General features: G+C 38.4%; 1 protein-coding gene across 1 annotated transcript in view; it reads right to left on the bottom strand.

Moving 5' to 3' along the window:
* Nucleotides 1-1,611: 1,611 nt before the first annotated feature.
* The window catches only part of LOC133775458 (zinc finger protein 585A-like), a 38,782-nt gene continuing 25,308 nt past the window's right edge, over nt 1,612-15,085 (bottom strand). Inside the window, exons 4-6 of the mRNA XM_062213791.1 lie at nt 7,311-7,437; nt 6,988-7,080; nt 1,612-4,271 (exon numbers count right to left, since the gene is read on the bottom strand). Of these exons, the coding sequence (XP_062069775.1) occupies nt 1,612-4,271; nt 6,988-7,080; nt 7,311-7,437 (2,880 nt within the window). The remainder of the gene's footprint in view (nt 4,272-6,987; nt 7,081-7,310; nt 7,438-15,085) is intronic.

Raw genomic sequence — 15,085 nt, 5'->3', positions numbered from 1 at the left:
TGGAGAGTGAACCAATGGTAAAGGAAGACCTTTCTCTCTCTCTCTCTCTCTTTCTCTCTCACTGTCCACTCTGCCTATCAAAAAAATTTTTTTAAATTTCAAAAAAATACATAAAATCTTTTAAAAAATGTGGAGTTCTGATGTAAAGGAATAAAAATCTAGTTGAAAGACTGATAAAACAGCACATTTTTGTTCAAATACCATTTTAGAACTAACTAACCCCTGCACCTAAAATTGGAACCAAATCACTAGTTCAGTGAAAACATGGATTTAACATGTGCTTGTGAACTGTTGTAACACATATAAGAAGCTATAAGTTGTTTGTATAATGTTTGTCATAAAATTCTAATGATTTCTGCTAGCTTGAAAAATCAACTAAAATTCAACTCAACACATAAAACAAGATTACTTATGATATCAAACCACTGTGGAGAACCTAAAAGACAGAATAAAAAAGCAAATTGATGAGGATGGGATGGATGAACCATATCATGTGGTCCTAGAAATGAAAACTACATTCACATTGCCAGACATCAGGGAATTCCTGGATGAGATTCTGTCCATTGGACTGCAGGAGGAGAAGCCTACAAGCTGGTGCAGAAATACAATGAAGCAGTCACAAGGCTGGGCCAACCCTGAAAACTGCTATGTTTACTGAGGTGATGGCAGTTTCTAGGTGGTGATGGCTTCCAGCACTATCATGATGGAAGTTTCCCTAGAGGTAACCAAGGAGACTTTCAGAACCAAGGTGGAGACAGTGGTGGAGATGACTACCAAGGAGTTCACCATTTCAGTGCAATTAATGAATACAACCAGACCTGCTGGGTCAACCACAGCCAGAGTAACAAGAACTCCAAAAATTAAGGCTGTTCCAATTTGGAAACCACAGCTTTCCAAAGCCATTACAGCCAGGCAACCTACAATCTATATGAATTTCATGGTGAGCAATGAGAGTTGAATTATGGCATTCTGAGTAATTACATCCATAAAATTTCTCCTCATGTGAATTCTCTTATGTTTGAAGAGGTGTGATTTACATCAAAAGGGTTTTCTACATGTTATACTACTGAGTTTCTCCCTTGTGTGACTGTGAGGGAAATTCTGTGTGAATTCTCTGATGTCTTAGGAGTTAAAATTGAAAGCAAAACGCGCTTTCTCACAATCATTACATTCATGAGGTTTCTCCCTTGTGTGAATTATCTGATGAAGAGTTTTGACTTACAGCCAAAAGATTTTGCATAGTCATTACATACAGAAGGATACTCCTTAACTGAATACTCAGATGCATTATGAGGTTTGATTTCTGGCCAAAGGCTTTTTCACAATCATTGCATTCATAAGGTTTCTCCCCTGGGGAAATTCTCTGATGCATAATGAATTGTGAGTTCTAGCCAACGGCTTTTCCAGAGGGATTAGATTTATAAGGCTTATCCCCTGTGTGAATTCTCTGATGTGATCTGAGGTTTGAATTCTGGCCAAGGCTTTTCAAGTCATTACATTCATAAGGTTTCTCACCTGTGTAAATTCTCTGACGTATGATTTGTTGTGAATTACTGGCAAAGGATTTTCCACAGTCATTGCATTCATAAATTTCTCCCTTATGTGAATTCTTCAATATTTTAAGAGTTGTGACTTACTAGCAAAGGCTTCTCCACAGTCATTACATTCATAAAGTTTCTCACCTGTGTGAATTCTTTGATGTGTGGAGACTTGTGACTTACTAGTAAAGTCTATACTATAGTCATTACATTCATAAGGTTTCTTCCCTGTGTGAATTCTCTGATGATTGATGAGTTGTGACTTCTGGCTGAAGGCTTTTCCACAGTCATTACATTCATAAGGTTTCTCCCCTGTGTGAATTTTCTGATGTCTGATGAGTTGTGACTTATGCCCAAAGGCTTTTCCACAGTCATTACATTCATAAGGTTTCTCCCCAGTGTGAATTCTCAGATGTTTGATGAGGTCTGACTTATGGCCAAAGGCTTTTACACTGTCATGACCTTCATAAGATTTGTCCCTTGTGTGAATTCTCTGATGTTTTATGAGGTCTGACTTATAACCAAAGGCTTTTCCACAGTCATTACATTCATAAGGTTTCTCCCCAGTGTGAATTCTCTGATGTCTGAGGAGGACTGACTTCCTGCTAAAGGCTTTTCCACAGTCATTACATTCAAAAGGTTTCTCACCTGTGTGAATTCTCTGATGTTTGTTGAGGTCTGACTTATGACGAAAGGCTTTTCCACAGGTGTTGCATTCATGAGGTTTCTCACCTGTGTGAATTCTCTGATGCACTACAAGATATGACTTCTGGCCAAAGGCTTTTCCACATTCATTACATTCATAAGGTTTCTCACCTGTGTGAAATCTCTGATGTTTGATGAGGTATGACTTCTGGCCAAAGGCTTTCCCACAGTCATTACATTCATAAGGTTTCTCACCTGTGTGAATTCTCTGATGTGTGATGAGTAGTGACTTAGCAGCAAAGGCTATTCCACAGTCATTACATTCAAAAGATTTCTCCCCAGTGTGAATTCTCTGATGTGTGAGGAGGACTGACATCCTGCTGAAGGCTTTTCCACAGTCATTACATTCATAAGGTTTCTCTCCTGTGTGAATTCTCTGATGTTTGTTGAGGTCTGACTTATGGCCAAAGGCTTTTCCACAGGTATTACATTCATAAGGTTTTTCACCTGTGTGAATTCTCTGATGCACTACAAGATATGACTTAAGGCCAAAGGTTTTTCCACATTCATTACATTCATGAGGTTTCTCCCCTGTGTGAATTTTCTGATGTTTGATGAGGACTGACTTATGTCCAAAGGCTTTTCCACAGTCATTACATTCATAAGGTTTCTCCCCTGTGTGAATTCTCTGATGTTTGATGAGATCTAACTTATGGCCAAATATTTTTCCACTGTCATGTCCTTCATAAGATTTGTCCCCTGTGTGAATTCTCTGATGTGTGATGAGTAGTGACTTAGCAGCAAAGGCTATTCCACAGTCATTACATTCATAAGATTTCTCACCTGTGTGATTTCTCTGATGTGTGAGGAGGACTGACTTCCGGCTAAAGGCTTTTCCACAGTCATTGCAATCAAAAGGTTTCTCACCTGTGTGAATTCTCTGATGTTTGATGAGATCTGACTTATGGCCAAAGGCTTTTCCACAGTCATTACATTCATAAGGTTTCTCACCTGTGTGAATTCTCTGATGTGTGAGAAGGACTGACTTCCGGCTAAAAGCTTTTCCACAGTCATTGCATTCATAAGGTTTCTCCCCTGTGTGAATTCTCTGATGTTTGTTGAGGTCTGACTTATAACCAAAGGCTTTTCCACAGTCATTACACTCATAAGGTTTCTCACCTGTGTGAATTCTCTGATGTTTTATGAGGTCTGACTTATGGCCAAAGGTTTTTTCACAGTCATTACATTCATAAGGTTTCTCCCCAGTGTGAATTCTCTGATGTTTGATGAGGTATGACTTATGTCCAAACGCTTTTCCACAGTCATTACATTCATAAGGTTTCTCACCTGTGTGAATTCTCTGATGTTTGCTGAGTTGAGACTTACTAGCAAAGGCTTTTCCACAGTCATTACATTCATAAGATTTCTCCCCAGTGTGAATTCTCTGATGTATGATGAGGACTGACTTCCTGCTAAAGGCTTTTCCACAGTCATTACATTCATAAGGTTTCTCTCCTGTGTGAATTCTCTGATGTCTGATGCATTGTGACTTCTGGGCAAAGGCTTTTCCACAGTCATTACATTCATAAGGTTTCTCCCCTGTGTGAATTCTCTGATGTCTGATGAATTGTAACTTAGCAGCAAAGACTTTTCCACAGTCATTACATTCATAAGGTTTCTCCACTATTTGAATTCTCTGATGATTGATGACTTGTGACTTACTAGAAAAGGCTTTTCGACATTCATTATTTTCATGAGATTTCTCTCCGATGTGAATTCTCTGATGCGTTATGAGGTTTGTCTCCTGGCCAAAGGCTTTTCCACAGTCATAACATTTATGAGGTTTCACCTCTGTGGGAATTTTCTGATTTATGATGAGGTATGATTTCTGGAAAGTAGCTTTTCCATGCTCATTATTTCTCTTTTCGTTAATCAGTTTTGGAATATGGCTTGAACTTAAATTAAGTGTTTTTCTTAATTCAGCTCTCTTGCAAGTTGATGTCTTATTATTTTTCATTACATTCTGATTTAGATTTTTGTCCTGACTTTCCTGGTTGATACTAGGCAGGCCACCCCTTTTTATGGACACTGAAAAAAAAAAAAATCACTGAATCACATATAACTGTTTCTTCTAGCATATTCATTTAAAGGGAATGAAGTTACTTGTTATCCAAGTGGCCTAAGATTTTAACAAAATCAGTACAACATACTAATTTATGACTGTTATATTGTTTTTTCTCCCTAACACATGGATATATTAATTTGTTCCAATACATATCCCAAAGTTCTTCATAATCTTGTTTACTACCTGAATTTTTTTTTCAAAGTATGGCGGAATGGCTTTTGTGGCAACATGTGTTATGTCACTGCTTGGGATGCCTGCATCTAAAACAAGTGCAAATTTCAGCCCAGGCTACTTTGCTTCCAATACATCTGCTTATGTAAACTGTAAGGCAGCAAATGATGGTTCATGTGCTTGATACCATGTAATACAAAGAGAAAACTAGAGGAATCCCAGGCTTTTGGCTTCAGACTTGTCACACTTAATTGTTCTAGACATCTGGGAAGTGAGATAATAGAAAATCTCCTCTCACTGACTTTTTGCTGTACACAGATGAAAAAAGTATATGTGATTGTAAAGAATGAACAAATATTTAGTAAAAATATTTATCCATTGTTTAGCAACCAAGTTTTCCCTATTCTTTTTCCTAGTTTATTTTTTATAAAAAATTGTGAATTTTGTGCTTCTCTGATATTGAAAGTATAAATATGGGAAAGTTTTATTAGATCATTCACTTGCAGGTGGAAAAGAGTGAAATATATCTGTACTGTAAGCAGGAGCACATTTAAGGGACAAGGTTTGAATCTATTGCTTTCCCATGTTCATTCTTCATTGGGAAATGGCATTTGTGGGATTTTTCAAATGAAAAATTGTTTTATCTGCACTCTATAACAGCAGCCTCATATTCCTAAGCAAACCTGACATCTTCAGTTTCTCAGAACTACAGCAGGTACAGAAAAATTCCAATGTACCATCTTGGGTATAGACTTATCAGTTTATGGAATTGTTTCTGCAACCCAGGTGTGTTTACTTTTTTAAAAAAGTGTTTTCTAGTTCATTATGAAATTACCATCCCTGGTTATTTCCTCTCAATTCTTTCTATAAACACTCCTTTGTGATAATTTGAGTTTCTAAGGCTCTTGATCAGTTTTCTCCTATTTTCATAAGAAAACTTCATTTCCTATGCCTTTCACATCTTTTTTCTTGTTTTTCAGTGGTAATGAAAAATTAGAAAATTCATACTTCAAGCTCTACTTTTAAACAAATATGAAACCACTGGGGCTGGCACTGTAGCACAGCAGGTTAACACCCTGGCCTGAAGTGCCGGCATCGATATGGGCACCAGTTTGAGACTGAACTGTTCCACTTCCAATTCAGCTTTCTGCTATGGCCTGGGAAAACAGTGGATGATGGTCCAAGTCCTTGGGCCCCTGTACCCATGTGGGAGACCTAGAGGAAGCTCCTGGCTCCTGGCTTCAGATCGCGCAGCTCCGGCCATTGCGTAAAATTGGGGAGTGAAGCATCAGATGGAAGACCTCTTTCTCTCTTACTCTCCTCTCTCTCTGTAACTCTTTCAAATAAATAAATAAAATTTTAAAAACATAAAAAATATGAAAACATGAAATTACTTGACCTTGGGACTCAGAATCTCATGACTTTCTTTCTTTCTTTTTTTTTTTTTTTTTTTGACAGGCAGAGTTAGTATGAGAGAGAGACAGAGAAAGATCTTCCTTTACATTGGTTCACCACCCAAATGGCTGCTACGGCCAGTGTGCTATGCCAATCTGAAAACAGGAGCCAGGTGGTTCCTCCTGGTTTCCCATGCAGGTGCAGGGCCCAAGGACTTGGGCCATCCTCCACTGCCCTTCCAGGCCAAAGCAAAGAGCAGGACTGGAAGAGGAGCAACTGGGACAGAATCTGGTGCCCCAACTGGGACTAGAACCCAGGGTGCCAGTGCCGTAGGCAGAGGATTAGCCAAGTGAGGTGTGGTGCCAGCCTCTCACGACTTTCTTAATGAGTCTAGAATCACTGGTTTTCATGCTTAGCTCCATGATTTTCATGTTTAGTTCCATGATTGCTGAAATTACAGTATAGAGGCTTACTCTTGACTATCTTGTAACATTTACTTACTTGAGAATCAGAGATACAGAGAATGAGACACAAAGAGAGAATGAAACAAGGGGTTGTCAGCCACTGGCTCACTTCTCAAATGTTTCCAACAACCTATCATTTTCTTATTTATCTGAGAGTCACAGAGAAAAAAAAATAAAAGAAGAGACAAAGAAAGAGAAAGCATTTATTGGTTCAGTCCTGAGATGCAAAATAGCAAGTTTCCTGCCTGGGCAAAAACATGATTGGAAACTCAGTCTGAGTGATGAGTAAATAACAAAAGTTACCAAGTTAATGAGCACAAAAGGAATTAATAACCTGATGAAGGAAAGTGTATAGAAGAACAAATTAGCATTTGAGGAATGTATCTAAACTAGAAAAATGCCTTAGTAACATCAAAAGAGGATTAGAAGGGATTTGTTTTGTTTTTTTGAAATCAAAGAACATCTTCACCCAAGAACAAAAGAGTTGGAGAAATACTGGTACCCCTAGATACTCTGTGTCTGAGTGTCTAGTGCACAAAACCAGCTGTCATCAGGAGTAAGACTTGGTAATAATTCATGGAAAGAGCACCAGTCAAGACCTGTTGCACTCTTTCTGCCTTGGCCCCCAACCCATTATGTGCAAACTGACCTGGAAGGCTCTGATTTAGACATTCTTCCATCATCCATGGGTCTGCACCTTGCTCCAACTTGACAATCAAGTCAGGTTTGCTAATGCATTGTCCTATTAATGGAAACAATATAAGACTTTTTGAAATCTATCTTGAGTTAATTAAAGGAGTAAGAGCTATGCAACAGATGTCTGAATATGAATCCTTTCCTCAATGGCAGGTACTCAGATTATTCATGGACTTAAATTCTATACCTGCCCATTATTAAATTTTATGAAGTGTTCACTTATTTGTCAAATAGCAAGAAAATATTACCATTCAGCTTGTGATGGAAGTCACTCACCCAAGGAGAACAGACTGCTGTAAGTCTCTAGCATCACATCCTTGTAAAGGGTTTTCTGAGCTTTGTTCATATTCTGCCATTCTTCCCAGGTGAAGTACACAGCTAGGTCTTCGAATGTTATCATCACCTGTGATAGAATAGTTTTGATCAACATATCAATTCTGTCACATAAATATATTGACCGTTGTATATTTGCTATATGGGTATGAAGGAGGAATAAAGGACATGGTTTCTTTTTTTAAAGTCAGAGTTATACAGAGAGAGAAAGAGAGGCAGAGAGAAAGAGAGAGACTGAGAGAGAGAGAGAGAGAGGTCTTCCATCTGCTGGTTCACTCTCCAGATGACCACAATGGCCAGAGTTGTACTGATCCAAAGCCAGGAGCCAGGTGCTTCTTCTGGGTCTCCCACAAGGATGCAGGGGCCCAAGCACTTGGGCCATCTTTTACTATTTTCCCAGGCCATAGCAGAGAGCTGGATCAGAAGTGCAGCCACCGGATCTCAAACTGGCACGCATATAGCATGTCAGCACTGCAGGTGGTGGTTTTACCCACTATGACATAGCACCAGCCCTAAGGATCTGGTTTAATTTTAGACTTGTTGAGCATTGGGCAGCCACACAGAGTCATTCAACAGGGAGTCAATTCTCTGCTCTAAAGGCTGTAAAAATTACCCAAACTGGAGGGAAACAGCCAGAATCTATCAAGGGGGATTGCACAGCAGGCTGAAAGAGGGACAATATTGACCCTTAAATGAGCAATGTTAAGGAGAAGAATGTAGAATTATTCAGGGGAAAAGACAAGAAACCTTCATTGAAGCTATGAGGGGAATGAACAATTCTTGCAACCCATGTGTGCCAGCTGGTGTATTAGTTGCTTCACTTCTGAACCAGCTCCCTGCTATTGCTCCTGGGAAAGCAGCAAAAGATGGCACAAGTGTGTACACCTCTGCCACCCATATGGCAGACCCAGATGCAGCTCTTAGATTCAGCCTGGCCCACCCTTGGCCATAGTAGCCATTTTGAGGAGTAAATCAATGGATGGAAGATCTCATAACTATTTATTTCAAATACACAAATAAATCTTCTGTAAAAGTTACTTATTTGAAAGGTAGAGTTCCAGAGAGAGAGAGGAATAGAGATCATTCATCTGCTTGTTTACCCCCTCAAATAGCTGCCATGTAGAGCTGGGCCAATCTGAAGCCAGCAGCCAGGGGTTTCTCTGCATCTCTTATATGGGTGCATAAGCTAAAGGACTTGGGACACATTCCACTGTTTTCCCAGACACATTACCATGGAGCTAGATTAGAAATGATGCAACTGGGACATAAACCACTGCCCATATGGGAGGCTGGCAACACAGGTGGAGGCTTTAATTGCTACAACACAGCACTGGCCCCAAAAAATCTTTTTAAAAATCTAGATAAAGCAGAAAAATGCAAAAGGTATAAACTACACTTGTATATATGTATATATTTCTAAAAAGTGCATAATATGATTCATTTGGAAATCTAAAATTTATTTTTAAATGATATAATTAAAAAAAAAAGAAAGACACTGATTCTTATTCTCAACAGCATGAGATATACATCAACTTTCCCAGGTTCTCTATGCACTTATTCACAAAGTTTCATAGGTGTAATCAGTGGTGTAAACAATAATCTTACCCTGGGATCCTACTAAATTTAATCAGGGTACTAAATACAAAGTTTTGATAAGTTCCAAAGTATGTATTAGAAGCAAAATAGTTTACTTGGTAGATCTCGCTTTAACTATAGTATTGCCTAATTTCCAATAGTCAAATACAGTCAAAAAAATCTGACAGTTGGAAGAGATAGTCTAAAAGAGTGAGTAATAAAATATAGTTCTTAAGTCATAACTTGTCTAGAGAAAATAGGAATTCATAGATTCCCAAAGTAAATTAAGATAGCCTGATAAATGTAAATTCAATGTCTTCATGTATTAAATTTTATTATATTAAATATCCACCCAAAATGGATGTAAATCTATGACTGTATACCATCAAATAATTAGATAACATTGGGGAAACCCTGCAAAACATTGGCATGGAGAACACTTCTTGGAAAAGACTCCAGAGGCACAGGCAATTAAAGCCAAAACTGAGAAATGGAATTACATCAAATTGAGAAGCTTCTGTACTGCAAAAGAAACACTCAGCAAAGTGAAGAGGCAACCTACAGAATGAGAGAAATTATTTGCAAATTATGAAACTGATAAAGAATCAATTACTAGAATAGATAAAGAGATCAAGAAACTCAACAACAACAAAACAAACAACCCAGTTAAGAAATGGGGAAAGGACTTAAACAGGCATCTTTCTCTTTTTTAAAAAAGATTTTTATTTTATTTTATTTAAAAGAGTTGCAGAGAAGCAGAGAGGGAGAGAGAGAGAGAGAGAGAGAGAGAGAGAGGATTTCCACCCTCTAGTTCATTCCCCAGATGACCAAAACAGCCAGAGCTTCACAGATCCAAATCCAGGAGCCAGGAGATTCTTCTAAGTCTCCCACATGGGTGCAGGGGCCCACAGACTTGGGCCACCTTCTACTATTTTTCCAGGCCACAGCAGAGAACTGGATTGGATGTGTCTCAAATTGTCCATATGGGATGCCAGCACTGCCAGAAGCAGCTTTACCCATTACGCCACTGTGCCAGCACCCAAACCAGCATTTTTCAAAAAAGGAAATCCAAATGGCCAATAGACACATGAAAAAATGCTCAGGATCATGAGCTGGCAGGGAAATCAAATTAAAACCACAAGGTTTCATATCCCCATTACAATGACTCTCATTAGAAATCAACAAACAATCACTCACTTAGGCCCGGGATGCCTCCAGGAGTCAAGATGAACTGAGCAGAGAAGCTTGGCTTTATAAGTGGTAAAGGACTGAAGAAGCAGAAACAGAAAACAAATAGAAGACTGGTTGCCTCAAAGGTACTTTCCTTTGAGGGTGATTTTTCTCATGCTGGCTAAGCAAGGACCTGTTGGCCCCTCTAACTCCTTTCAGCTGGGCACGTTGCTGCCTCGACTGACACAGGGGTATTATTGATGAGGAAGAAGGAAGCAATGGCTATTGCCTGAATGATCAGAAATACAGACCCGTAACACGGAGACTCATGAGAAGTGGAAAGACAATGGAGCAATTGGACAATGGAGTGACCAAGGAGGCAGTTCTTTTGAGAAGGAGGGAGGGAGCAACTGAGTCAAATATTCCTGAAATCCTGAAGAGAAGGATGGAAGGAAGGGGGACGAGGTCCAGTGGATTTGACAATGTGGAAGTCCTAGTGAAGATGGCAAGAGCTGTTTCCTTGACTGGGTGGGCCTGGGAGCCCCACTAAAGCAGGCCAAGGAAAGAAAAGGGTTTGAGGCAGTAGGCTCCAATTATATTAGAAGTTGGGGAAGTGGAAAGAGGAGTGTGAAGGGAAGGATGTTTTAGGATGCAAGATGTGGTCTACCCATAAATTATTACGAGATACAGGAGATGTTAAATAGCATTCATACCTATTTTAAAGCATTGAGTACTCTTTGGAATCAGAAAAGTTTGAATCATAAATCTGCCCCTATCTAGCTGCATGATCTTAAACCAGTTGCTTAAACTCTCTAAATTCTCATTTGTTCATAAATAAAATGAGACAGAAAAAAAAAAAGAAATTAACAAACAAATGCTGACAAAGGTGGGAAAAAGGTACCCTAAATCACTGTGGGTGTGAATGAAAACTGGTAAAGCCACTATCCATAGACAATATGAAGATACCTCAGAAATCTGAATATAGATCAATCGTATGACCTAGGCATTCTGCTTCTGGGAATTTACCCAAAGGAAATGAAATCAGCATATAAAAGAGTTTTCTGTACCCTCATGTTTATTGCAGCTGAATTAATAACTAAGATATGAAATCAATACAAATGCCTTTCAAATGAAGACTGGATAAAGAAGTTATGGGATATTGACACCACGGAGTAATACGCAGTGTTAAAAACAAACAAACAAAAAATAACTGAGTTGCTTGCAGCAAAATGGATGAAGCTGGAAAATATACTGAGTGAAATAAGCCAGTCCCAAAAGGACAAATATAGTATGTTCTCCCTGACCTGTGATAACAAAAGAGCACCTAAATTGTAATCTATAGAAGAGAAATTGACACTTTGACTTTCAACAGCCTTTTTCTCGACTGCTGAGGAACAGTTAATTTTTTTCTGTACTATTTGTTGAGCTCTTATCTTATGTGTATGTTAGTAAAAATTCAGACTGGGAAGAGGAGAGAGAGGAGGAAGAGGAGTGAGAGAGTGGGATGGTGGGTACAGTGGGAAGAATCAACATGTGCCTAAAGTTGTAATTATAAAATATATCAAATTAGTATTCCTTAGATAAATGTTTTCTGGGGAAAAATTATTACATTAGACTTAATTAATAAAAAGCACTTTACTCCAACTTTCACCATTTGGTAAACTAATTTATCTGTTAAATCTGGAAAAAATAAATGGCACCTCATGACAGATTACTAATATCTTAGTGTTATATGGCATCCATTATATCTACAATGCCTCATATCTAATATTAACATATCTGATGCCTCTCAATAGATAAATGACATTTCTTGGCTATTACAAGCATGGCAAATGCATTTTGCTCAAAGCTTTCCCAAAAGCCCCTCAGGCTCAGTTTGCTTTCACCTTGAAAAGACATTTCTTCTAGGGTATACATGGGCACCTCATTGAGATTGGCATCAGACACAATTTTTACAAAGAATTTAACTGCACCCAACTTTTATTAGGAGCACAAGCATACATCCTTACTGAAGGAGACTATTTGACACACTTGTGAAGAACATACATACCTTATAGTCCTTCTTGGGTTCTGGTGCAATGCATGCCTCATTTCAAAAATTAATTGTCACTAATACTACAAAACAGCCCATCTTTTATGGGACCCTACACAATGAAAAGTATACTAAAATCAGTTAAAATCAATTCTATAGGTGCTATCCTTAGTGGTCTCTTTGTATTCTTCATTCTAGTGGCTCACATGCCTTCTAGATTACCTGGGACAAATGTGAAGTCCATTAGTTCTCAAGGCACACCCATAAAAGGGACTTTGTACCAGATGGGTTCTATATCCTTGAACTACAAGAATACTATCATAGCATTAATGCTCCAAACTGATTCAGCTTCCTGCTAATGTGTTTAGGAAGGCAGCACAGGATGGCCCAAATGCTTGGTCTACTGAACTCATGTGAGAGAACTGAAAGAAGCTCCAGTCTCCTGACATTAGGGAATTCTCTCAAACTCCTTGATGAGACCAGTATTACCTCCATTCCAAAACCAGAAAAAATTATACAACACAGAAAATATAGAACAATACCACTGATGAACATAGCTGTAAAAATCCTCTTCAAAAGTACTTGCTAATTGAATCCAACAACACATCAGAAAGATCATTCACACAGACCAAGAAGGATTTATCACTGGTATGAGGGAATGGTTCAATATATACAAAACAATTAGTGTGAGATATCACATTAACAAACTGAATGAAAACCATATGATGATTTCAATAGATCCCTAAAAAGTACTTGATAAAACACAAAATGCTTTCATTGTAAAAACTGTAAACATATTGGGTGTAGAAAGAACATTACTTAACAAAATCAAGGCAATATATGGCAAATCTTCAACAGCATATTGAATGAGAAAACTTGGAAGCATTTCTACTAAGAACTAGAACCAGATGAAGTTGCTCACTCTCACCACTGATATTCTGAAAGTTTTAACCAGAGCAATAATAAAAGAAAAGGAAATTAAAGAAATACAAATTAGAAAAGAGAAACTAAAAGTATCCCTGTTTGCAGATAATGTGATCTTATATATAGGGAAAACAAAGATTCCACAAAGAGACCATAGGAATACATGCATGAATTAGAAAAGAATAAACAAAATTGAAACCAGTAAAAGAACACACAAAAAAATCAGTGAAATGAGAAGTTGGTTTTTTAAAAACAATAAACAAAATTGATACATCACTGGTGCAACTAAAAAAAAAAAAAAAAGAACCAAATCAATAAAATCAGAGATGAAAACGGAAATGTAACAACAGTTATAAGAACCATCAGAAATTATTGCAAAGAGCTGTATGCCAACAAACTAGGAAACCAAGAAGAAATGGATAAAGTCCTAGGAAAATAAAATCTACCAAAATTAGTGATAAAGATACAGAAAATCTAAACATATCAATAACCAATATGGAGACTGAATCAGTAATAAAGACCCTTCAACAAAGAAAAGTCCAGGACCAGACAGCTTCCCTGCTGAATTCTACCAGATTTTTTTTTAAAAGATTTATTTATTTATTTGAAAGTCAGAGTTACACAGAGAGAGGAGAGGCAGAGAGAGAGAGAGAGAGAGAGGTCTTTCATCTGATGGTTCACTCCCCAACTGGCTGCAACAGCTGGAACTGCGCTGATCCAAAGTCAGAAACCAGGAGCTTCCTCTGGGTCTCCAACACTGGCGCAGGGGCCCAAGGACTTTGGCCATCTTCTACTGCTTTCCCAGGCCATAGCAGAGAGTTGGATCAAAAGTGGAGCAGCCAGGTCTCTAGCCAGCGCCCAAATGGGATGCCAGTATTTCAGGCCATGGCATTAAACTGCTGCACCACAGCACTCGCCCCTCCACCAGACATTTAAAGAAGACTTTTGGAACTTATAAGAGTTTGGTGAAGTGGCAGGATATAAAGGTAACACAAAAAATCAATATACAGACAATGCCATGCATGAAAAAGAACTTGTAAGATCAGTACCATTCACAATAGCTCCAAAGAAAATCAAATACCTTGGAATGAATTTAACCAAGGAGGTGAAAGATATCTACAATGAAAATTACAAAACATTAAAGAAATAGAAGACATAAAAAAGTGGAAAAATCTTCCATGTTCATATTTACATTATATCAATTTTTAAAAAAATAAACAATATTAGAAAAAAAAGAAGACCTGAAATCAGATTTCTGATTCATCACTAATAAAAGTATTAGTCTTCACTTCTGTCTGACCATATTTAGTTTTATATTTATTTATTTTATAATTATATTCTTTTTTTTTTTGACAGGCAGAGTGGACAGTGAGAGAGAGAGACAGAGAGAAAGGTCTTCCTTTGCCGTTGGTTCACCCTCTAATGGCCGCCGCGGTAGCGTGCTGCGGCCGGCGCACCGCGCTGTTCCAATGGCAGGAGCCAGGTGCTTATCCTGGTCTCCCATGGGGTGCAGAGCCCAAACACTTGGGCCATCCTCCACTGCACTCCCTGGCCACAGCAGAGAGCTGGTCTGGAAGAGGGGCAACCAGGACAGGATCGGTGCCCCGACCGGGACTAGAACCCGGTGTGCCGGCGCCGCAAGGCAGAGGATTAGCCTGTTGAGCCACGGCGCCGGCCTTATTTATTTTATAATTATATTCTTTACAAAGACAGATAAATTTAATGTCACCATTCCTAACAAAGCCATCCAGAGTCATTCTTTTAGAACCACTTTATACCACACTATTAATATATCATGAATTTATATCCATATCTTCTAAAAAATATGCAATGTATCCTAGAGAAGGGAAGTCAAATTTTACATGGATTTTAGTTATGTGTACATATCACTCTCAACAAGAGGACATTTTTGTCCATCCTGAAGCAAATTTGAAAGTGGGCATTTGGGCAAGTGTTTAAGATGCTGCTATGGACACTCACATTCCACAATGCACAGATTTGAGTGCTAACTCCACTC

This window comes from Lepus europaeus, chromosome 16 (genome assembly GCF_033115175.1).
Source record: "Lepus europaeus isolate LE1 chromosome 16, mLepTim1.pri, whole genome shotgun sequence".
Classification (NCBI taxonomy): domain Eukaryota; kingdom Metazoa; phylum Chordata; class Mammalia; order Lagomorpha; family Leporidae; genus Lepus; species Lepus europaeus.
This window is presented reverse-complemented; position numbering and strand designations above follow the sequence as displayed.